Source organism: Enhydra lutris, unplaced genomic scaffold (genome assembly GCF_002288905.1).
Source record: "Enhydra lutris kenyoni isolate GAN:26980312 unplaced genomic scaffold, ASM228890v2 scaffoldscaffold31, whole genome shotgun sequence".
Lineage (NCBI taxonomy): Eukaryota > Metazoa > Chordata > Mammalia > Carnivora > Mustelidae > Enhydra > Enhydra lutris.
Window position 1 is genome coordinate 2,796,648 of NW_019154115.1, and position 24,393 is coordinate 2,821,040.

General features: G+C 58.8%; 2 protein-coding genes across 3 annotated transcripts in view; one reads left to right on the top strand and one right to left on the bottom strand.

Moving 5' to 3' along the window:
- Positions 1 to 9,894, top strand: part of LOC111153194 (enhancer of mRNA decapping 3) — a 60,833-nt gene extending 50,939 nt beyond the window's left edge. For both annotated transcript variants that reach the window (XM_022512056.1, XM_022512057.1), the window contains exons 5-7: positions 2,055 to 2,208; positions 4,536 to 4,753; positions 7,525 to 9,894. In XM_022512056.1, coding sequence (XP_022367764.1) covers positions 2,055 to 2,208; positions 4,536 to 4,753; positions 7,525 to 7,859 — 707 coding nt within the window. In that variant the 3' untranslated portion in view covers positions 7,860 to 9,894. The remainder of the gene's footprint in view (positions 1 to 2,054; positions 2,209 to 4,535; positions 4,754 to 7,524) is intronic.
- A 413-nt stretch (positions 9,895 to 10,307) lies between these two features.
- Positions 10,308 to 23,999, bottom strand: LOC111153192 (CDC like kinase 3). Its single transcript, XM_022512055.1, has 13 exons — positions 23,958 to 23,999; positions 20,441 to 20,592; positions 19,645 to 19,861; positions 17,775 to 17,871; positions 17,433 to 17,499; positions 15,016 to 15,132; positions 14,159 to 14,325; positions 12,881 to 12,975; positions 12,664 to 12,793; positions 12,334 to 12,416; positions 11,734 to 11,813; positions 11,368 to 11,458; positions 10,308 to 10,717 (listed from the first exon to the last, which is right to left on the bottom strand). Exons 2-13 carry the CDS (start codon positions 20,590 to 20,592, stop codon positions 10,541 to 10,543), a joined length of 1,473 nt encoding a protein of 490 aa, XP_022367763.1. The 5' UTR covers positions 23,958 to 23,999; the 3' UTR covers positions 10,308 to 10,540.
- Between the last annotated feature and the right edge of the window lie 394 nt (positions 24,000 to 24,393).

Sequence of the window (24,393 nt, forward strand, 5' to 3'; positions counted from 1 at the left end):
GGCTTAGGACTCCTGAGAATTCCTTTGGCCTTTTCACACTGCTATCAACGATTCCTAATTAGTTCTGATGAGATGTGCGTGTCTGGAGCAGGCCATAAAAATGGCTGTGTGAATCAGCTCTTGACATGCAAGGTCAGGCTGCGGCCTCCAGCGTCGGCGCCTAGGACTGGCATTTCAGAAAGAGAGAGGAGACCTTGTTGCTGATGGCACTGTTTGTGCCAGGGTGGGACTAGGACTCTGGTAGGTAGAAGGCTTCAGTTAAGCAACAGGATAGTGTTAATTTTGATGTGTAGACGTCTTTTATTGTCATTATTACAGTAAGTCCTTACTTCGCCTTCCTTTGAGAGGATGTGTACCTTGGTGTTTTCGGTTCAGTCTTCGTGCTTGGATTTCTGTTGTTCAGATGTACTACCGTAGCCTCGTTCTGTGTGGTTTTAAGAGTCCGTGTAGGCGGGACTGGATATCTGATAGAACTTCAAGAAATTATTCCTGAAATGATAAAAGAGGAAGACAGGTTTTTCTAAACAGGGCTTTACAAACACTAGGATAAACGAGAAACTTCTGAAAGCTTCTGCCACAGAGTCAGGCCAGACCAGAAATAGCACCAAGTTTGCATCATTATGTGTCTGAGGACTTGGTGAGAGCTCACCTCTGTTGATAAATGTAGTTGAAGCAAGTTGAGGAGATGGGGGCCAAAGGAGTAAAAGGTTTACTTCCCTGCTCAGAGGAGTGTACAGTCCAGTATAGACGAAGACGCAGGATCTGAGAAGGTGTCGGATCCAACCTGACAAAACCCGTTAGGTGCGGTCCCGCGCCGGCTTGCTGATTGGAGTCTGTGTGCGCCGGTCTGTCAGCCAGCGAGGCCCGGTGGGGCTCATGCATAAAGGTCTCTCTTGGGGCCAGTCCAGTGGCTTCTGGTATTTGTAAGATGGCATTGGTTGTCAAGACGAGCTGCTCGTTACAGATCACAATTTTTTACTTTGGCGTTTCTTTCCTGTCCTGGTTTTCTGGCCCTGAAACGGCCCCGGTGTGTTGGTGCTGATGCGTATGAGAGTCTTGCCTGTGTCCCAGCTGCTGCAGACTTTGGCCTTACGAAACCAAGTATTTTCCCATGCTGTACTTTCAGCGACTGGCTCTCCCTAACCTTTACAGAGTTCCTTTCTCTATGGCAAATAAAATATTCAAGATTCTTCTGAGTGGGCTGCTTTCCATGTGCTCTTGCCCTGAGGTTTGAGTATTAGGTTACATTCACCCCAGATGTGGGGAGAAGATGATAAATTATTTGAGAAAACAAGTTGCTAATTAAATTTTTTAAGCACAGAGGAAGGGCTGAGTAGAAGAGAAGAGGAAAAAGAGGAAGCGGGGAGCAGACGGGATCAACACGTCATCCAGCCAGGACCTGAGGGTCAGGAGGCTTAGTCAGAGTCTGTTCCACTTGCGGGGAAGGCGGAGGAGTCTGCTCCTGAGGACGGTGCCACTGCCAGGGATGTAATTTCCCCCACTTTGGGAAAAGCATGGTCTCTTCTGACATGGCCCACAAGTTGCTGTTCCATGCTGTGCCAGCCCTCTCTCTGTAATAACCAAATAGATCTTGGTAGATTTGGCTTTTGTGGTCTAGAGCTGAACTGTTAGGAGAGTAGCGCCTGGGTGGCTCAGTCAGTTAAGTGACTTCATTCAGCTCGGGGCATGATCCCAGGGTCCTGGGATTGAGCTGTGTGTTTGGCTCTCCGATCAGCGGGGATTCTGTTCATCCCTTTCCCTCTGCCCCCTACCTCACTCCTGCTCGTGGGTGCCTGTGCTCATATAAAGAAAACCTGGAAGAATAAAGTGCTCAGAGAGCGCTCTTTGGTAATGGGCACAAGGTGTTACTTCCTCAGCTGCTACTGTGGAGGGCTCCATGGTACACCTCCATCCCACCGTAGGCAGCTAGGCCAGGGGAGGGCCAGTCTTAGATTCTTGGCTGTCAAAGAATTCCGGATCGAGTATGTCCATTTGTTGGTCTGGTTCCCTGTCATCTCTTTCCCTTTCTCTCTTCACCTCCTTTTGAACTGCAGACTCTGGCCTGGTTGTCCCAAGTGTTTCCTATGAACTGCACAAAAAGCTCTTATCTGTGGCTGAGAAGCACGGGTTGACTCTGGAGCGGAGACTGGAGATGACAGGAGTGTGTGCCAGCCAGATGGCCCTGACCCTGCTCGGAGGACCCAACAGGTAAACGCCTCTGGACTGGCGGGGGCTGCGGGTGGGGAGGTGCTGCCCTGCCAAGGAGCCACCGCGCCCCCACCAGAGGAGTCTGTCAGTGTGAAGTCCCTTCCCGGGGTGCTCTGAGGGTATTGTTTGCCCCTCTTACCGTCTCCCAGAAGTCCTCATTCTTCTCTAGGCAAGCTGCCCTTTCACCCTTTCTTTCCTGATAAAAGCTGGCTTTGACACTCCTGCTGGCTCCCAGAGGCCTGCCTTCTAAGAGCCTTCAGAGACTCAGCCTTTGGCACTTGTCCTTCACTCAGAGGGGCTGGGATACAGATCAGCTGAAGTTCCATACCCGAGCACTGTTAGAACCACCCTGACAACTGGGTTGGGAGAGCTGGAGGTCGGTGTGTTCCTACCTTCCTTCTGGGTCCCTGTGTCAAGAGCAGTGCTTAATTTTATTTGTGGTCACTTACTGGTATCATGTGCCAGTCCATGTGCTAGAACTAGGCACACAAAGAAGAGTAGAATACTGCGCCTGCCCTCTGGAAGGCTAGTGAAGTGTCCAGAAGGTACACCGTGGCGGGAGAGGAAGCAGGATCGCCTGGGAGGCTGCAGTAGCATCCACATGGAGTCCTGCGGGGGCTGAGGGGGCATTAACAGGCCAGCAGGCAGGGCGGGGAGTCCAGGTCTGGGGAGTAGCCTGCGCTGAGGGCGGACAGAACCGAGAGCGTGGTTGTGGCTGGGATCTGTGAGGTCCTTCTGTGGGGCTGGGAAGTCGGGCTTTGCAGCAGCTGCGCAGTAGGGAGCTGAGCTGACAATGGGATTTCAGAAACAGCCTTGTGGGGGCAGAATGCGAATGTCCTCACCCCATCACAGTGCCCTCTAGCTGGCTTCTTGGGGCCAGCTGTCCATGGGCCTGGCTTTTCTCGCCGCCTCTGATCTCTCCAAAGGGCCATCTCCTGCAGCCCCTTTGAGAAGGGTTGCCACAGCTAGTAATCTTCCTCATGTGTGTCCAGTCCTGTGCAGTTCTCACTGTGCTCACAGCCGTGTTCAGTTTGAGCCTCATGGCTTCACCTTGAAGGTGAATAGTAGCCTGGTGTTTGAGGATGAGCCCGCTGAGGCTCCGAGAGCGGAAAGGCTTGCCCAACTTGGTGCCGCCGCTATGTGGTGGAGCCAGGTCTCCCGTCCAGACAGGCGTGTTTCCAGTGTCTGGTCCCTGCCCCTTGCTATCGGCTGTGTGATGCCAGGGTCTGTGTCCTCCGACGGCGGTGCCTCTGTGAGAGCAGGAATCTTCAGGAGCAGCCGTGGGTGAGGCAGCCGCCACGACGCAGCAGCGTCTGTGTGAGGGGAGAGGCGCTCATCATATTTCCTTCAGATGCACACGTAGTGGGGGAAATGAGTGGTTTGGTATATATGCAGAGTACAGCGCTAAATGCCCCCAAATTTACTTGGAGCATAGGGGCTTCCTCTCTGACTGGAACAGCATCTGTCATCTGCCTCCTTTTGGGAGACTAGTAAGTGACATCACTGCTAAGGACGGACCCAAGCCCGTTTCTTGCTGTCCATCTCCCCCTGCCTTCTGCTCCTGAGGCAGGCCGTAGCGCCTGTGAGTTGGGAACAGCTCCAGAGTCAATCCGGACCTCCTGTGGCTCAGCTTTGAATGACAGGTGCTGGAAGTGACTTCTTCAGGACGTGGGTAGCCAAGGGAGCTGCCGGCGTAGGAGCCCAGGAAGGCCTGCCTGCTGCCTCCTCCGTGACCTGCGATGTAGTCCTGTTCTGAGTGCTGTGCGTGCGTGGACACACAGCATCCTGTGGAAAAGGTCTTGTTCATATCTGGTGTTGCCCTTATCCCACTTATTGGCGGCTCAGTGAGGAGCATTTGGCCTGGCACCTGATGAGGATGATTTAGAACGGTCCTGTTTGCTGCTGCTGCTGAGTTTCTTAGGAGCTGAGCCAGAGTAACCCTGGAAGAGGTGAGGCTTGAGCTGGATTCCAGAGAAAGGGTGGGTCAGAGTTTGCCAAGCGAAGGGCTTTCTGAGCAGGGGACCTCATCTGAGGAGAAGCAAGGAAGAGCCTTTCAGAAACACTTCCATGTTTCTGGTCGGAGAGCAGTGTTCCGGCAGCAGTGTTGTATGGCTCAAGATGTGGGTGAGCTGCCTTGTGAGAGGACCCAGTAGATGAAGTGACACCGGGGTGTGGGACCATGGGAATGCCACCCTGTAGCCCTGGGCTGCATGGCTTTTCACCCCCTCTGGGACCCGGGACTGTCAAGAACTCAGCACTCATCTGGTTTAGGGTGCGAGGGATTGGCAGGTCTGCAGCTGATGATGCTTATTTGCCTTCTGTTCCAGGTTGAATCCCAAAAATGTTCACCAGAGGCCCACAGTGGCCCTGCTGTGTGGCCCCCATGTGAAAGGGGCTCAGGGGATCAGCTGTGGAAGGCACCTGGCTAACCATGATGTCCAGGTCATTCTCTTCCTGCCCAACTTTGTCAAGATGCTGGAGTCCATCACCAACGAGCTATCTCTCTTCAGCAAGACCCAAGGCCAACAAGTATCTAACCTCAAAGGTGAGCACTTGCCTAGGGCAGGCCTGCGCCCTCCTCCTGTAGTTCTATGGTCCGGTGCTGCCGCCCAGTGGCGACAGGTGGAACATCACAGATGTAAGGCGTGCTCTGCCTGCTGGAGTCTTTGTACGCAGAGGAAATACTTTGGGCGTTGACTTGCTTACTTCCCACCCCTTCACTGTTCTCCCTCTCTGATTACTCAGATGGAGAGCTGGGGGCCCACTTGTTCACTTTACAAACGTTTACAGAACAGGCACCACTGCTGACACTGAGTATGTGGCAGTAGATTGTTTTTTTGATCCGTACTTCCATGGAGCTTACACTCTATTTAGGACAGAGAAGAGACAGAAAAGTAACCTTTCTGTTAGGCCAGATGGTGATGTTATGAGACAAAGGAGGGAAGGGAGCTAGAGAGGGTCAGAAGGGGTTGTGTTAGGGAGGTGCAGGTGGTACAGTGCCTGCGGGTCGCTGTAAGGGTTTGACTTTCACACTCGCTGTGATGGAGAGTCACTGGAGGAACAAGCAAAGGAAGGCAGAGGCCAGCTCAGATTCCTAATGATCCCCTGGCTGCTGCTTGGGAGTAAACTAGAGATTTACAAAGAGAAGTGTTAAGAGGCTGTTGTGCTGGGGCGCCTGGGTGGCTCAGTGGGTTAACCCTCTGCCTTCGGCTCAGGTCATGATCTCAGGGTCCTGGGATTGAGTCCCGCGTCGAGCTCTCTACTTGGTGGGGAGCCTGCTTCCTCCTCTCTCTCTGCCTGCCTCTCTGCCTACTTGTGATCTCTCTCTCTTCAAATAAATAAAATCTTTAAAAAAAAAAAAAAGGCTGTTGCGTGAAATCGGAAGGAGATGTTGGTGGCTGAGACAGTGATAGTGGTAGAGGAGGTAAAGGGGGGGTTAGGTTTTTTATTTTTTAAGATTTTATTTACTTATTTGACAGAGGTCACAAACAGGCAGAGAGGCGGGCAGAGAGATCGACGTGGGGAAGCAGGCTCCCCGCAGAGCAGAGAGCCCCATGCAGGGCTCGATCCCAGGACTCTGAGATCATGACCTGAGCTGACGGCAGAGGCTTAACCCACTGAGCCACCCAGGTGCCCCAGGGAGTTAGTTTCTAAGTTAGTTTTGGAGCTAGAGGCTGCAGAGTGGATATAAGGGATGTGACAGGGAAAGGTTAAGAACAACTCCAAGGTGTTTGGCCTGAGTGACCAGAAGGATGAAGGTGCCATCCTGAGCTGGGAAGACTTGCGGGAGGATGTTTGGGGAGGAACGTGCCTGTTGAATATGCAGGTAGAAATGTTGACTGATGCAGATGAGTCTGCAGGTAGGGGAAGGGGTCTGGTCTGGGTGCTGAGGGTGTAGGTGGGAATGAGCCCTAATAAACCTGGATAAGCTATCTTCTAGGAAGAGGTAGGGAAGTTGTTAAGTCTAAGTTCTTTGTTTAGAAGTCAGGGAGTTGAGAGAGCAGCTCAGGAGACAGGGTGGGAGAAGGAGAAGCAGGGGAGCCTGGCACCTGGAAGGCAAGTGAAGAGGGAGGTGTGGTGTGGTCAGCTCTGCCAGCAAGCCGCTCTGAGTTAGGCTCAGATGAAGGCTGAGAATCGACCACTGGATCTGTGTGGGTGCCCTGTGATGATCTCAACCAGAGCAGTTTCAGTGGGGATGTATGGGGGGGGTGCGAAGTGATTAGAGTGGGTTTTAGTGAGAGCAGGGGAGAAGAGAGAAGAAATATGAAGGAAGGGTCTTGCCAGGGGTCAGATGGCAAGTTGGGGCCAGATCCTGGGCCAGAACCTCAGGCTCCTGTGTACGTGTAGAAGGTAAGACCCCATTCTTACTCTTGAGAGCCTACTGGCCCCCAGCAACACCCCCCAAGCCCCTCGTCATGGTGGTCAGATCTAAGTATGGAAGCCCCAAGTCCCTAATTGAGAACTAGCATTACTGGAGCGGGGAGGCAGGCCTGTTCTGGGTTCCCCTGCTTGAGATCTGTAACATGATGCTCTGTTTTAGGCAATTCTTCCTCTGGCTACCTAAAAGCCTTCCAATTTCAAATCCAGGAGCCAAGTCTGAGGATGCTGACCTTGAATTTGGTCTGATTTCTCCTATTCTCAAGATACTTTCTTAGGCTGGTCAAGGCTTACGTAGTTGAGACATCTGTTCTTCTGCTGTCCCAGAGGCTTGGTTTGAGCAGAAAAACTTTTTAAAGTGTCTGAAGAAGTGATCAGTTCCCTCTCCATCCTTCAGATTGGGCTGTAAGGAGAGCCTGTTTTCATGAGATGGACACGGGGCAGGATGCAGCAAGGCCAGGCCGGCTCAGGTCGGGTGAGGAGGCTAGCCCAAGGTTCTGGCCAGCTTGCTGCTGTTGGGCTAGTCGCACGTGGCAGTCAGCCCGTTTCTGCTGGGGTGTGGGCAGAGCTCCCTGTGAGGGCTAACTCAGTGGCAGTCAGCTCCCCCTTCTCAGATTTCCTAGTGTACCCCGTGTGTTAGTTGGATGTGTGTCTGCTGTCCCCGGAGACAGCCTGTACGGCCCGCAGCACAGGGCTTCGCCCTGGGGGGCTCCATGAGGACATTGGTCCATTGGGCTGACATGCCCTTTGTCTCTGGTGCCCAGCCCAGCCTGGCCTTGGAAGTCCTGGGGCTGGTCCCGCCTTGAGAAAGCCAGCCTGTGGTGAGGCCACAGAGTGGTGTCAGAACAAGACCCCCCTTGGGGCCATCTGGGTCCTAGTCCCCACATGGGCTGCTCTCTCCTTATCGTGATTCCCATGTGGCGCTCTTCCCACCTGCAGATCTGCCCTCTAGTCCTGTGGACCTGGTGATCAACTGCCTGGACTGCCCCGAGAATGCCTTCCTGCGGGACCAGCCCTGGTACAAGGCAGCCGTGGCCTGGGCCAACCGGAACCGGGCACCGGTGCTCAGCATTGACCCTCCCGTGCATGAAGGCGAACAGGGTATCGACGCCAAGTGGTCGCTGGCTCTGGGCCTGCCTCTGCCCCTGGGGGAGCGCGCGGGCCGCGTCTACTTGTGCGACATCGGCCTCCCCCAGCAGGTGTTCCAGGAGGTGGGAATCAGCTACCACTCACCCTTTGGCTGCAAGTTTGTCATTCCGCTACACTCTGCCTAGAGGGGCGCTGGGCGAGTCGGACTCTGCAGCCCCTGCTGCTCTGGACACACTGAACTTGACAACGAACGCCTTAAGGATGTGAAGCTTCATGGACCTTCAGTTTTTTCACTTTTGGATTTGTTACTTCTGTGAGAGAACAGATCACATTTAAAAATGACCTGTCACCTGCCGGTAGCCAGGGAAGGCTTTCCCACTGGGTGTCCTGGGTGGGCGGCAGGCCAAGTGGCTCTAGGCATCTCTCCACTTGGCCCCCTGTGTGGCTGGGTGGGGCTTTGTTTACAGACTTAGGCAGCTCACGGACTGTGTTTCAGGTTTACAGTCACTGGGGCCTGGGCAAGCACCTTGCGGGGCGGGGCGGGTCCTGTTTGGGGGCCTGTACTTGCTTTGGCTCCGTGTCCTCTGCTCCCCACCCCCACCAGCCCTTCTGATCATGTCGAACTGGCTGTGCTGCAGCCGCCCGCCAGAGGGCAGACTCGCACTCTGTTCCTTGCCAGAGCTCTGAGGAGCCCTTCCCAGAGCCCCGCCACAAGTTGGTTTGGGGGCTTTTGACCCTTTCTCCTGAGCTGATGCAAACTGTATGCTGGGATTTTTCTCAAGGGTCCTTCTTCCTTTCCACTCCATCATTCTGAGAGGCAAGGAAGGGGGCGGCATCAGGATGGTTTTACTGTATGGGGATTTTATACTGTTTTTCTGTTTTCAGCATAGGTAGTACAAGGTCATGTTACTGTAGAACCACAGTGCCCATCTTGCCAGCAGTGCCCCCCGCCCCATACCCTCTCTAGCTGGGGCCGGAGCCCTCAGGGTGCAGCTTTAATGTTCAGTATTGGGAAGGTCCCTGAGGGAGCCTGGTGCTGAGCCAGAAGAGGCTCCCTGGTGCTTCTGTCTTAGGCCACTACCATCCCGTTCCTGCCTCCTTGCCTGCCCACGTACCCTCCTTTCTTCTGTCCCCGCCCCGTCTTCCCGCTCCAATGGTCCTCTGCAGCTGTCGTCCCAGAGCAGGGCGCATGTCCCTCCCCTGTCTGGGCTCCACCCCAGTTCTTACAGTGTCTGGGCTTTGAACCCTTTATGGTTGTCCACTCGAGATGAGTAGGCTCGGGGCCAGCGCCCGATCTCAGAAGATGCCAAAATGCAGCTAGTTCTAGATGAGCTGCTGGCAGGGCTCAGCCACGGGAGCACGAGGCTGCTCAGACCCTACGGGGGGAAAGCCCTCGGGCCTCACAGGCTTGGCCTTGGAGGCTGCTTTCGGAGCAGGAGCCATGCCCTGGGGTCCTTCACGGGGACTCTTGCAGAAAAGTTCATGCTTTAAAGCCTTTTTCAGGCCTTCAGGCTTAGCTTCTGCTCTCTACGCACCCACTCTGGTTAAGGGGGTGAGTGTGACGGCTTGCCAGGGATCATGGACACAGGATAGGCCCTGCTGCCATGGGTTTCAGGCTGCTTAACGCTTTTCTTATAGGAACATAGCCAGGAGCAGATGAGGGAGGCAGAGGGCTGGTCCCTCCTCCCCTCCCATCCTCCCTGAAGGTCTGATCGTCTCCAGCAGTGGGAGGAGGCCAGAGGCCCAGGGCCTTGTGTGTATCCTCCCTGAGCCTCTGCTCACTCAGGGCCGTAGTCTGAGGAGCAGTGCTGGGTCATAGGCATTTTAATAAGCAACCACTGCATAGTTTCTGGGTACCTGCCTGGCCACGCAGTAAGGCCCCCCCAGTTGGGTACAGTAGGGGAGCAGCTTTAGGAGCCCTGGCGCCACACACTGCTGGCTTGGGTGAGCTGCAGCTGCCCTGGGGGTGAGGGCCTTGTGGAGGGGCACTGGGAGCTCGTGCCTGAGCCTGGCTTCTCCCCGAAGGGGGCTCTGGAGCAGCTTCCTGCCCTCAGCATGGGCCTTCCCTGGTGGTATTCACATCAGCATGATTCCTCTGCCTTCAGCTCCTTCCAGAGGCATCCTGTCCTCAGGGGGCCCCAGTCGGGGGGTCAGGACTGTCACTCATGCAGCTCTTGGGGAACCAAAAACCAGCACTTAAAATAAAGCTGAATGACAGAGTCCTGGGCTCTGTGGTAAATCGCTCTGTAGGCTGCAGTGAGGTGCCCCCCACCCCGCCCCAGGAGCCCAGCAGGGTCTGCTCACAGTTGCCCACCTGCAGTCAGGTGGTTGGGCAGGTGCGGCCTGAAGTGGCAGGTGGTGATGGGGCCAGAGGCAGAGGTCAAATCAGCTGCTGACCGGCCAGGGATTCCATGGGCGCCAAGGGAAACTTGCCTTCCAGCAGGCCTGCCACCTGCGGGCTCTTCTCCGTGGCCCAGAGGGACACGCGGCTTCTGTCTGGTCACTGGCTAGCCCTTCCGTGCCAGCCCAGTTCACACTTAGCTCTCCACAAGCTGAACTGCTAAGAAAGTCTTTATTAATAAGGTGGGAAGGGAAGGCAAGGAGCCTGGAGACGGACACACCGGTACCAGGGGTTACAAACAGTAAGAAACACTTTATTATAACTTTACAACATATAAATAGCTTGGGTCAAATCTGTGCTTTCTGGCAGCTGGGCATCCAGTCTTGTCCCCCGCAGGCTCCGGCCTTCCTTCACATTGCACTGTTCGCTGGGTGGCTCTGGCCCTGGGGCCCGGTGGTGGAGCATGGAGAGAAAGCTGGGCAGCCCCGTCCCGCTGTCCAGCTCCCAAAGGGGGGGCCCCGCCTGTCATCTGCTTGGGTTGCGGCTGGTGTGGAAGGACCGCTCCTCAGGGGTCAGGCCGGCAAAGAAGGGGTGCAGCAGGGCCTCCGCCAGTGTGATGCGCTGGGCAGGGTCGAATTCTAACATCTTCCTCATCAGGTCAAACAGCTGCACGTGCTCCAAGGCATCCTCGAGCATGTAGCTCTGCTCAGGGACACAAGGTGCCGCAGTGTGATGGCGGGGCCGGGGGGCCACCGCGGGTCCCCGGGCCTCTGGGAGGCCTTGCTGCAGGGCTCGAGGAGCCAGTGCTTGCCCCCCGGAGGACCACTTCTGCCCTCCTGGACCGCGAGCGGCTCTGCTCCTTGCATGCCCGCGTAGAGCTTTTGGCTCTGAGCGTCTCGCTGGCTTGGTGCCTCTGCCCCTGCATGCAACGTCCCGACAGGTGGGCAGTGTCCCCTCTGTAGAATTCACTGGTCCGGGCACCAGATGCCGTCGACAGAGGATTTCAGGCCATGTCTACATCTTCCCTCCCCCTCACCTCAGTCCTGCCTAGTTCTTCCCAAAACTGAGAGAAGAGGAGCACCGGAGGCAGCAAGGTCTCTGACATCGGGCTCTTCTGGTGCTCCCCCATTACATCCATGGCCACCCTGTGGGGGAGGGGCGGGGCTAAGGGCCCCTCGGGGGGCGGTTGGCAAGCAGCCCCACGGCCCGCACCCAGCAGCCTCGGGTGTGGCCTCCCACAGAGCCGGAGCGAGGAGGCAGCCTGTAGCTGCCCGGCCGGTCTCTGCTGTGTGTCTGCCCAGTGCCTGGGGCCTCCTTGGCATGAGCCGAGCTGGGGGAAGCCAGAAACTGACCTTCAGAGGTTTGCAGTTCTCCTTCACATACCGGCCATCAGAGCTGTTCTCATCCCAAACCAGGCCCCCTTTGTAGAAATATTTCTGTTTCCTGGAAGCGAAGGAAAGAAGGGGTCAAGCCTCAGGGGTTGGGGGAGACCTGGCAGTCTGGGGAGTGACCGCAGAGCCACCGGGGATGCTAACTGGCCAGTGCAGCAGGGGAGGAAGATCTGGGCAAATGTCTCCCAGCTTGGAGTGCAGTACAGGAGGGAAGGCCGCTAGGAGCCTGGGGGAGCCAGGGTGTCCCGGAAGACTGGCTTGTGACCCAAGGCCAAGATGGGAAAGGCCCCCATGGCCACCCAAGAAGGCATCTCCACAGCTGCTTACCTGGTACGGTGGATCATGTGTGAGGGGATGGGCCCTAGGATCTTCTCCATCATCACCAAATGTTCTCGGTTTTCGTGGGTCTATTGGAAAGTCAGGGATAGAGCAAGCAGGAGTCAGTACCAGCCTCTGCCCCCTCAAAAAAATAAGGGACCCAAAAAGATGGGCAGGTGCCTTCCTTGCCCCAAGAGATGTGAACCCACCAGTGAACAGTAATCCCGGCCTCTGATATGGTGGCAGCCTGCCAGACAGTTCTCTCAAGGTCAAGTTCACTCTCCTTAGCCTTTCGGGTGGACTTAACCATCACCGCACACCTCTCTCCAATGACTTCCCTCACTCTTTCCAAAATGTGCCTGACCTCAGCCCCTCTCTGCCCCCTCCTCCCTCAGGCTGTGCTCCTGCCTCAAATGCTTGCTCCTCTTGCTATGGTCCTCCACGCTGAGGCCGAGCACGAGTATCCCTGGGCGCTCCACTCCTCAACCTCAGGAGCCCGAGTGTCCCAGCGTGCTGACGCAGGATGGTCACAGGGCTCTCCCACGCCAGCCCCTGCAGCCTGCCCAGGGAGCAGAGCTCAAGTGAGCCCCATGATGCAGGAGGCCTTACCTGGAAGAGTGTGAAGCCCCGATAGTACTCAAAGAGAATGCAGCCAATGCTCCAGACGTCGCAGGGCTGTGCCCAGCCCAGCTCTGAAAGCCAACATGGGAGGAGACCGTGACACTCAGCTCCCTGCTCCCAGCCCAGATGTCAAAGGACAGCTGCCACTCTGGCGGGCGGGACCCTAGCCCAAACCCCAACACAAGGCCCTTTCTCAGGTAAGGCCAAGTGAGCCGCCACAGTGACACTGGCCCCTGGGGGCAGGCACATCCCCGCCCCTAGTCCTCCCTTCCCGATGACGGTCCGCTTTATCGGGCTGGGGGCTAGCCAGTCACTCACCAAGGATCACCTCAGGTGGGCGGTAGTGACGGGTGGCCACAATGGTCGTGTGGTGCTCATGGTCAAAGGTGGCACTGCCGAAGTCAGCCACTCGGATGCTGGTATTCTTCACTGCCTTCTCCTCACAGCTCTGAGGCAAGGAGGGCGCGCAGGTCAGGAGCCTGTCCCAGTGGGTGACCTACCACAGAGCACGGCCTTGCCCTCTCCCGACCCCTACCTTGTGCTCATTGTAGAGAGTTTCAAACTCTGAATTCACAAACAAGATGTTCTCTGGCTTCAAGTCTGTATGGGTCAGTTGGTTTTCATGTAGAACTGGGGAAGCAGGAAACAACCTTGAGAACCCCGGCTGCTTCTCGGGCCCCACTGCCGGTGCGAGACGAGACTGCAACCCCACAGCTGGTCTGCCGGCCACCCTCATCCCCCCCAGCCTCTGCAGGGGGCACAGCGGACTCTGCCTCCACGCTGGCTTTCCTTGTGAGTGCTCGGTGCTTGGGGCCGTGGCCAGTTCTGATACTTAACAACAGGGGCGGGGACACTTCCCATCTAGTATAGAAGACCTCCCTCTTCCTCCTCCTCAGCTTGTCTCCGGCCGAGGCTGCAGCATCAGCCTGGGGGCTCCTCCTCCCCAGCACTGGCTGCGTGATTTGCAGGATGCAGCCCGGGGACAAGATGAACATGCAGGTCCCCTCACTCAGGAGTCACAAAGAATGTTAAGGTGGCAGCGAGCGAACAATGAATAACCACAGGGCCGCCCCTGAAACACAACCTGAGGCCGGCCCTGCCTCTTCCTATCCCTCAGCCTGGGGAGACCTCTACCTTCTCCTTCCAGCTCCTGTCCCACCAATGCTGGCGCCCAGACAGTTAGCACCTTCTGACTCCATGCTCCCAGCTGGTGGTCAAGACCCGGCCCGTAGCATGACCCACCTCTCTCCAGCCTGAGCCCTGCTTCCTCAGAGGGAGTTTCAGCACATGGTGGGGTCTGGGGCCCCCGGGCCCTCCCACCCCTCCACCATCTGTGCAGACCCAAACAGCCTTGCTCTAGGCTCCTCCCCTAAGGAGCCTTTGTCCTGTGTGGACCACCATGCCCTACGGTGCAGGGCACCTCTGAAAGCCCCACAACCTCCAAAAGCAGCTCTGAGAGGCCGGCGGACAGATGGGAGGGGGTGGTCAGACGAAGGGCGTCTGTGCGGACAGTGCCCGGGGCTGGGATCCACAGTCAGGCTTCAGCCTTCCCATCCCATCCTCCGCAGGATGGTGAGAGGGGACGAGGGGACGGATGGAACCGCCTCTCCTTTCTTCCTGAGTGCCTGGGGCATAGGTGGGCTCAGGGGCCCCCTGGAGGGGAACCAAGCCTCTCCTTCCTCCCAGACAGTCCTCCCTGAAGGCCTTTCAGCCAAAGGGGACCCAGTGCCTCTGGGGCCGGGCATGATGGTTGGTAGCGCACTGGTGTGAGCGGGGGAGCAGGAGGCCACCAGGCGTGGGCACGGACACTTACATCGGAGGGCGTGGCAGAGCTGGTAGGCCATGTGCCGCACGTGCGGCAGGGGGTAAGGCTGGAAGTTATTCTCCTTCAGGAACTCAAAGGTGTTCTTGCCCAGGAGCTCAAAGGCGATGCACATGTGCCCATGGAAGTTGAACCAGTCGGACATCAAGACACACAGGCTAGAGGAGAAGATTGGGTGTGGGGGGGCTCAGTCTCTGCCCCTCCCTCAGATGAGGCTGGTCCCCACCCCCAGGCCACTGGGTCAACCATGCCCATAAAGAAAAACCCTCAATTACAAAGAGCATGTCTCCCATCAGAGACCACCCTGATCAGCTCAGGGCAAGGACTAGACTTCCTGCTGCCACAGGGGAAGTTCTGGCCCAAGGCGTCCTGCCCCGTCTACTTAAGACGTGGCCATAATCCCTGCACCTCGGAAAGAGATGGAATCGTGCCTGCCTTTCTCCAGCTCCCTTAACTGAGCTTCTCGAGTCCGTGGGGCTCAGCACCGGGCTGATGGGAGAGGAACTGCTCCGTGTGGGTACACCGGGGCGGCTCGACTTCGGAGCCCTCCGGCTGTGTAAGCGCTGCAGCAGCTGCGGGGCTGCGTCTGGTCTGACCCCCGCCGTGACCCACAAGGCCCACACTTAACGGAAGCGGGCCCGGGAGGCCGCCTCGGAGCACAGAACCCTTGGGGTGGAGCCTGCACTGCGACCCCAGGGCTCCTCCAGTGGGACTCACGGGGCCTGGGTGCGCTGCTCTGTACGCCAACTGGGTGACGGGCCTCGGCTCCGCCGGGGGTCCGGGCAACTGCAACTGGAGCGGACTCTGTCCCCACCGAAAGCTTCCCTCTCGTTCCCTGAGACACTCACAACTTATTCTCTTTGTCCTTCTCCTTGATTTTTTTGAGAACGTTGATTTCTAGCCGGGCAGCCTCCCGGTACTTGCCCACGTTGCGAATGATCTTTAGGGCCACCTGAGACTTCCCTCTGGGAGCCGGGAAAGAAGCAGAGGTTCTCAGAAGTGCCCTAGTCCTTCCCCGCCCCCCACCCTCCACCCCAATCTCGCAGCTCCTGGCAAACCGTGCTCAGGACTCCAGGAACAGGACCTGCTCCAGAGGGCCCAGACGCCTGGCCCCCAGCCTGTCTCCAGGCAACGCCGCCGCCGCCCCACCCCGCCAGCTCCCCTGGCATCTGTGAGTTAGTGAGTCAGGGCCAGCCTGGACTTCTCTGATACCAGCCACTGCCAGCTCCCCAGACAGCAGGCAAAGGAGTAGAGGCCCAGCCTGCCGGCCAGCACCAACACCAACTCCCTCAGTAACCTGACCTGTAGGCCAGCCAGCCCTGACCCTGGCCAGGCCATCCCAGCTAGAACCTTCCTACAGCACCTCCTGACCTTCCTAAAGCACATCTCCAGGTCTGGGCAAATGGCTCCACCTGGGGTGGGGGTTCCAGGATGAGACAAAGCTTTGGCAAGAGGGTAAGGGTGCCAGCAGTAGGGTCCCCGGGTTGCTCCCTTTACTACACTCCCTCTAGCTGCCTGCCAACCAACCAGCCACAGCGTTTCTCGTGTGCCAGGAGGCCTCTTCAGCATCTAGTAAGGATTTGAAGAATCCCTGCTCTGCGCTTCCCATCCGCCAGCCCCACCCCACAGGCTGCCTGTAGGACGCCCGCAGAGCAGGGACCATGCTGAGGTTCAAATGCCAGGCTCAGCGGCCAGTGGGAAGGGCCAGCCAGACTTCAGAAGCCCGGGGGGAACGAGAGTGAGACGGCGCTGGCCCACAAGAATATGGCCTCTTGAGGCCCCTGGGAGGCTTGCTTGGTGCCTAAGGAAAAAGTTCACAAGCCCCAGGGCAAAGGCATCTTCTGGAAAATAACCTGTTCTTCTCTCCCTATCCCACTTTCCCAGATTTTCAGGGCAGGGAAAGACCTCAGGAAAGACCACTCACTCCAGGCTCCTAGGGCAGGATCCCTCAATGGCATTCTCACCTTCAGCAGAGACCTCATAGCTCCCGCAGGCAGCCACCGCCCGGGCTGGATGGTGCCGGGGATCAGGCCCTTCCTTCGGCCGAGGTCAATTTACCCCCCTCATTACCACCCTGCTGGCCAACTACCTTTGGATCCCCTAAAAGTCCCCCAAGCGTTGTGGCTGCCCCTTAATGATTTCAGAGACTCACTTCCCCACCACCTACTCGGGGTGGGGGGACACGGCCCAGACAGCTTAGCTGCCCCCACGTGTCACAGCTCACAGATCTGCCCCCCACTTCTCAGGTCCCAGTATGGTTTACATGTCCTTCCCTATGCCCAACGACCCCAGCCCTAACCTCGGGGGCCACACTGGGTCTGAGGGGTGCCCAGGGAGATTTCCTGTCAGTCACCGTCGCTACCTTATACGGAAGGCCACCAGGCTAGCGGGACGGCTGGGTCTAACTGTCCTTTCTGAGCGCCCAGTACCATGGTGGCCTGGTGCCAGGGGAGCATGGGTCCTATTTCTTCACCCCGAGCACAATGGGAAGATCATGATGGGCAGCACATGGCTCAGTGGGACAGGAGAGACAGGGCACCTGGTAGCTAAGGCATCAGACCAATGAGAGTGACCTCAGAGGGGAGGCAGTGGGCTCCTGGGAGGTGGCCTCCCAGCCTAAGGCAGAGGGGCACAAGTTCTGGTCTGCCAGAATGGCGAGGGAACAGAAGTGTTTCACCGTGCAGCCTGGAAGGCAGCACGGCTCCCCAGAAGCCCCCAAACACACACCGGAGGAGCCCCGTTCCATCTGCATGCACCCAGAGGGACATGCAGTCCGGCCTGGCCATGTGGGAGAAGACAGCACCCGGCAGGGTCAGAGAGCCCGAATCTGGTTCCTCTCAACCCAGCCATGCACCGGGTTTAGGGGGTCCAAAGGGAGCTGGCCAGCGGAGTGGACAGCCGGGTGGCCAACCTCTCAGACGGACCTCCCAAGCCAGGGAGGGGTTGCTCAGGCGGGGCTCTGCAGTATTCCCAACCCGCCTCCCAGCCCCAACCTGACACAAGATGGCAGGAAGCGGGCCCAGACCACAGAAGGGCCAGGGCCTTGGCCATGTGCCGACAGCCACCACAGAGTCCTGCGGCCAAAGGGCCACCAGAGCTGCGCCCCTCGCCAGCCAGCAGTTCGTGGGCAGGGAGGCCACCTGGCTGCGGAGCCCTGGGAACGGCTCCCTATCTCAGGGGATCAGCAGAAGCCCCGCACTCGCAGGCCGGCCCCCTGCCATGAGCCCGCTCGGACGCCCACCGCCCACCCCGCAGAGCCGCTCACCGGGCGTGGTCCAAGCACTCCACCACCTTGCCAAACGTGCCTTCGCCCAAGTTCCCCACGATCTCATCTAGGAGAGAAAAGAAGCAGTGCATGAGGGCCTGCAGGGCAGAGGGCCGGCAGCTCCTGCAAGTTCACAGCATTCAAATTCTCAAGAACAAAAAAGGTTTCTCTCTCACGGCTACACTCTTAAAAACAGAAGTTGCTAGCGTCTGCGTCATTCAGGCAATTACTGGTGGCCCCGCTAAGGCGCCACGCGCACTAGAAGCCCCTCCGGGCAGGAGAGGTCTCGTCTAACAGGGGGGAGGAAGTAGAGAGGTAAAGTTTTACGAAAGGTGGCTGTACATCGCTCCTGGAGCCAATCGCCGGTCCGACACACCAGGTGGCCCTCCTTGTCATCTTCCACACTCCGGCTGCTGCGCTTACTGCTCTGTTGGCTTCTCTGCATGCACCGCCCCCCGAAACGCCATCCGACCCATCGCATGGTAGGCGGTTCCGATTGACAGATTGAGGTGTCAGTCAAAGGCAGAGGTGGAGACGGTGAGGAGCCGGCGGGTTGGTTGGTTGGATTTTCCAGATCCCAGCATTTCATAAGGCACACAGCATATATAACGATAGGGATATTGCAAGGGACACGTCAAGACACAAACTGACTTCAAAAACAGAAAAGTAAAAACAGCTACAGGTATGTAAGGAAAACTCGGACATTATCTAAGAGAAGGGCGCCGCCGGCGCTCAGAAAGACCACCGAGCCTCTGCTGCCAAGGGGCCGGGCCGCGCGAGAGCCACAGCCCCGACTCCCTTCGCCACCGTGCGTCCCCCTCCCGGGCCCTCCCGAGACGGCCCCTGCCGGGCTGAAGCCGTGCTGAGGACGGCGCAAGAAGGCGGCCAGCTCCGCGCACGGCCGGTCGTGCGGAAGGGCCAGAGGCCACTCCGGCCTGAGCGGCAGGACGCCCGGCCCGCCCCTGCCTGCCTCTCTGCGCACACGCAGCCCTGCACGGGCCCGACAGCTGCCACTCAGAGCCACGTCTGCCACCTGCCCCCAGACGGCACCCGCGGCCAGACGTCACGTCACTACCACAAACGGCCTGCTGCCGGCGGCCCTTGTGCCGCCGGCCTGGAGCGGGGAAGGAGCCCGGGAACCGCTGGGCCAGGCGGCCTCCTCCCACGACGGCCCCCGCGGGCCCCACGCCAGCTCCTGCCCTGGCCTCGGCGCCCAGGTTCTCATGGCCTCATGACGACAGAGGTCACCAGAAAGAGAAGAAGCAGAGCCCCAGCCCTGCACTGCCATCCTGCAGCAGTGTGTGGCTGCGGGCACAGAGGCCACCAGGCCGTGCTCAGTGGTCGCGGTCAACCCTCAACCTGTGGCCACTCAAGGAAGTCGCAGGAAAGCTGAGTAGAAGAGATGCCTGGCCCCCTGCACTGGGTCCGCCACTGATCCTCAGGGGCCTCCTGGCCGGCGGGAGGGAAGAGGGACGGGGAGGAGAAGAGAAGACAGCAGGTCCCCTGACAAGCGCACGAGGGGCCCGAGTGCCGCGTGGGCTCCCGGCCTCGGCCGAGATCGAGACCGCCTCCATCCGTGCCAACACCACGGCGAGAGCCCGCACCTGGTGCCTGGCCAGCAAGCAGAAGAGGCCAGGGCCGCAGGCCTTTCTGCCATTCGTCCATGCGCCCCATCACATGGGCAGCCTGTCCCCTCATCTTGACCGCCCCTCCCAGGAAGAGGCAAGGCTGCAGAGGGCCCGGCTGGAGATCAAGGTCAGAGGGGCCGCTCCCAGTCTGAGCTGACGGGCAGACCTCCCCTACCCGTGGGCACTCCGGCCTCCGGGCCTCTGGGGAGGGCTGCGGACCCGAGAGACTGGGCCACACATCGCCAGACCACACACCATCAGCCCTATCAGGTTCCCTAAATGTCCCCAGCCACGCACATCATGTGGCCCGGAGCAGTGCAGAGACACAGACAGGTGGGCGGGGGGGCGCTATCGCTGGAGCCAGAGCCCCTCTCGCCACCAGCACAGTGGCCCGAAGATGGAGGGGCCGGGCCTCTGGCTCAGCCCTGCACCTGGACCAGACGACACAGACACACACACAGGCACACACACCCAGTGCGCGGGCGCAGGGCTGGCGGTACTCACCGGGACCCGCCAGCCTGAGAGAAGGCTAGAAAGCCACAGGGCCCTGAGGCCCCAGCCAGCACACCCCGGCCACCACTCACCGAGGAGGCGCTGCTACAAGACCTGGTGCGGCGTTTGTGGCAGTGGTGGGCATGCTTGCGGGGCCGGTATGGCTCCCTGTCCCGCGACCGCCGCCGGTGGTGGGAACGCGAAGACCCGTAGCAGTCCTCCCCGAAGGACGGGCTCCGCTCTTCACACCGGTACGTGTCGCTGTCCCGGCGCTCCCGGTACCTCCTCTGGTAGGGCAGGCGGTCATGGCTGCCGGGAGGGGGCGAGGACACTAGTAAGATGGGAAGCTTCCTCCTACCAGCCCAGTTTTGCTTCTGGGCAAAAGGCGTGTGGCGAGGCCCCCACAAAAAGCTCATGGGGCGGCCCGCTGGAGCAGAGGCATCCAGATGGGGGTGGGAGGCATGTGCACGAAGTCCCACCTCCAGAACCCAGGCTGCTGGCAGCACCCCTCCAGGACAGGAGGCAGAGCACGGGGGAAGGTGAGCAGGGTGAAGGGCCTTGGAGGGTCCTATCACCCCAAGACTCCCTGTGGCTGCTAACACAGGATGAGGAGCCAACCTCCGGAAAGGACAGAGGCTGTTATGAATCCCACTGAAGGAGGCTCAGAAGTCAGCAGGGGAGATGCTGGCCTAGAAACAGGGAACCAGTCTGGAGAAGGAAGACTCAAGGACAGAGAAAGGGGCAGCAGGATAGCCGCGAACACAGCTGAGATGAGGGGGGCAGAGGCGGCAGGCCCGGAAGGAGCCCAGGGCCGCCCCAAGCCTCCACACTGTCTCCCCAGCCCTGCCCAGGGATGGAGCCCGTTCCTCCCACCTAGCCCCCTGTCACCTTCTGGACCGAGATCTCCGGGGCGGAGGCTCCCTTCGAGACGGGTACCGCAGTCTCCCTTCATGCTCCCGACTGTAAGACCTCCTCCTCTTCCATCGGTAGCTCAGGTACGGGTCTGGCTCAGGGGAGCGGTATCGCTTACAGTGATGCATCTAAGCCACGGGAAAGGGAGCCCCGCTCAGTGGGCAGCCAGTCACCTCCGGCCACTCGGGGCGCCCAGGCGCTCCTGAAGAAGAGGCCCATTGTTGTGTTTGGGGGCAGCCCCTCCCAGGGGTTTATGAAGCAAAAAAGAGCTCTGAGGTCACACTGGTCCAACAGCACACAACGGGCAACACCCTTCTGTGCCAATAAACAAACACACAGCTGCCTCCCCAGCCCAGCATCCCGAGCACTCAGGTCACCCGGCCAGCCCGCACAGGTGCAGCGACAGAATGGGTGGGGGGGGTGGCGCTGGTGAGCACCATCCCAGAAAACCAAGGCCAAGGAGAGAGGAGAGCCTCCTGGCCGCCATTCTCTCCTGTCTGTGGGCTTCTATGAAGTGACTGGCCAGAGGCCCAAGGGCTGCTGGCAGGGAACACAAACACAGGAGCAAAGGGTGAAAGCCCTCAAGTTTGAGGCCAGGTTGCCTGACTGAGGCCCTGAACTGGACCTCAAGGGAGCAAAGGTCACACCTCCGTATCAGGGGCCATGGGCAGAAACGAGAAGGCCAGCCTTTAGAGAAGGATGGTCCACAGGGTCTTACAAACATTCCCCAGCCGATCCGACGGGCCGACCAAACAGACCTGGGGGTCTGTCCAGCCCCTGCTGCTCCATACTCTGTCTCAGCACCAGTAAACTGACGCCAGCCTCCTCAGAGCAGCGAGTCTCTCACCAAGACCCCTGGAGCACCCTCCGACCACCTGCAGTGCCACGCCAGGCAGCGCCTCGCCTCCAACTGTACCACCGCTGCCCCCTCTGCTAGATCCCCTGTTAGATCTGCTAGATCCTCTGCTAGATCTGCTAGATCCTACCTCGAAGTTCCAGTACCCTCTCCTATGCTCATCTCGGGAGAAGCCGGAGGACTGAGTGTCTGGCAGCCTGTGTGCTTGGAGAGGCCTGCCCAAAGGGCCCTACCTCACCGTGCCTGTTTGGCAGGGACTTAAAATCCACCACAGGAAACCGCCAGGCTGGATCAGACACGAGCTGAGGAAGAAGGCTATGTGAGGCCAGCTCCTGGTTCCACCCACCCAGAACCTGGACACTGCCTCCGCTGGAAGGCTGGGCCAGAGATCGTGGCCAGCCTTCCTCCCAACCCTTTACTTGGCTTTCGCCAGCCTTCAGTGGTCAGTGCTGGGCTCGCCTTACTCAGCACATTTGGACAAACCCACTGAGGCTGCCCCAGCTCACGAGAAGGGTCCATCAGGAGAGCAGAGTGAACCAACTCCTGTGGACGGGCAGGGCAGCCGGGCCTATCTGACTAAACCCCCGGAAAACCTGAGAAATCCTCTGTTCCCGATCTCCCCACAAGCAGGTTTCTCCCCATATCTACCTCGAAGCCCAGGCCCCAGCAACCCTCGGAGGTAAACACCAACTGCTCCTAAAGAGCTTAAACTGCTGTTCTATTTTGACGATCAGCTGACTAATGAATGTTTCACGGTTTTCCTGCAATTACCTGGGTCAGGTGCCCGAGTTATGGAATGAAGGCAGTATGTCACATCTCCCTAAGTGACAGCGAAGATGCTCTGGTGGCCAGGCAGGCAAAGCTCCAGAGCTGGACGATGTGGTCTGGTCCACACCAGGCCAACTCCTCCAGGGACCCGGAGGGTTCTCATGCCCATCCCTGTACTCGAGTGGGAGGAGCAGAGGTTCAGAGTAGACAGATGTTGAGTCCCAACACTGCCACTTCTAGCTGTGTGCCTTCAAGCAAGTTATTAAACTACTCTGACCTTCAACTTCCTCTTGCAACAAGGGAATAATAATCTCTTATAAGGCTCTGTGAGGATTAAATCACGCCACTCCTTTAACAATGCCCAGCACACGGCTTTGGGTCATTTCATTAACAAGGTTAAAAAGACTCCAGGTAACACCTCTGGGTCTAAGTTAGGACACAAAGGATATTTTATAAGTCCCTTCCAAGGAGGGGTGAGAGCCCTGGGTAGAAAATCCCAAACTAAATCCCAGTGCTCCACTTACTGGCCTCATGACTCTAGGTCGCCATACCTGAAAATTGCAAAAAACACCTTCCAGTCAACTTGGCAATGGAGATGACAAGGATGAGAGCTACAGAGTACCACGCAAGGTAATCAGAGAGGAGATAACCTCTGCTTCAACACTTTCTAGACAGGGGAAATATTGGGGAATACCAGATGTTCCTCATTATCTTCCCAGCCAGGGCTCTAGATCCCATTTCTCACCAATCAGTTCTGAAGCTGAGACCCCAGCAAATAGGTTATTTAAGGAAGCTAAGGGTCACAATTATGTTCAAGAAGTCTCTGCTCTTACACAGCAAAGAAAGAGATAATGTAGAGGAAACCAAGCCAAGGATGCCAGCTTTTCTGTGCAGGGGCCTAGTCCGCTTCTCATCTGCAGCTCCTGGCCAGAGAACTGGGTTGACAAGAAGAGCAGCCAGCCAGGTCAGCGTCTGCACTACCGGATCCCAGCCACTCCAGCGCCCCATGGTTATTTTTGGCTGACGCGGCCCCACCGCTGCAACCTCAAACCTGCCACCTTACAAGCCGCCACCACCGGGTGAAACGCTCCTCCTTTTCAAGGGCATGGAGGAGGGAAGCTGGAAGGCCGCCAACTCCGCCTCGACGGGGGCCCGGCTCAGGCAACTCCCACCCCAGCTCCACACCAGGGCACCCGCACCCGGAACTAAAAAGCACACAGACTCCCCCGGACCAGGGAGCAGCCCCGGCATTTGTAGTGTCAGCTTGACTCGGCCCCTCCCCCGGGCTGGAGAGGCTCCATCATCACAACAAAACAGGCTGGAGGCCTGCGGCCCTCGCTCGCGTCCCTTCCTGACGCGTCTTGGGTCTCAGAGATCCAAGCCCCTTCCCCCATAACCGCCGCCAGCGGCGGCGAGGGGCTACCCGGGGAACAGGCGGATGGCCAGCCTGAGCTAGAATCAAACTTCAGGCCGCGCGTGGAGGAGGAGTCTGCAGGCCTCGAGCAGAGGGTATGGGAGGGGTCTGAAGGCCCCTCCAGGCTCTCCCAGGTAGGACCCCGACCCCATTCCGCGGGAGGTGCAGGGCTGAATGTGGATCCCTGCAGGGGCCTCAGCCGCAGCTCAGACTCCGACACCGGGGGATCGAGAGGTCGGGGTCTGCGGTGACCGCCCCTCCGGGGGAGAAGCGGCGGGTCAGGGGTGAGAGGTCGGGGCCGCGACCAGAGGCGGGCCGAGGTAGAGAAAGAAAGAGACTAGACCGAGACGGAACCAAGAGCCCGGAGACCCGCACCCACTGTGCCCGCCCTCCCGACTCACCCCCCGCCGCTGCCGCCGCCGCCGCCGCCGCCGTGGGCCTGGGCCCACACTCACCGTCTCCCAGGATCCGGCTGCGGCTAGGCCCCACTCCCCACTCCGAGCGCCTCTTCCGCTTCCGGCTTCGGCCTCCGCCCGCGGCGGCCCCGCCCCTCGCGTGACGCAGCCGTCGCCAGTCCCTGCTCGACCCGGCTCGGTGGCCTGGCCGCTCTAGCCCCCGACTCCAAGGCTCTGGAGGACCCACCTTCGCCGCTCCGGTCCGGGCGGCAGCAGTGGAGACTGGTTCCGGGAGGGCAGAGGGGACGTCCCCGGCCGCGGCCCGCCCCCGCCGTATCGCGCCGTACGTAGGCCTCAAGACTCGACCCGGGTGCAGGCCCAAGCCGCGGGCGCCCGGAGGTGGAGCCCCTACCAGGCCGGGGGACCCTACCTGCTCTGCAGACCCGACCCCGCCCGTGCCCGCCAACCCTTTCCTGCTCGCGGAGGGGCGGGCATT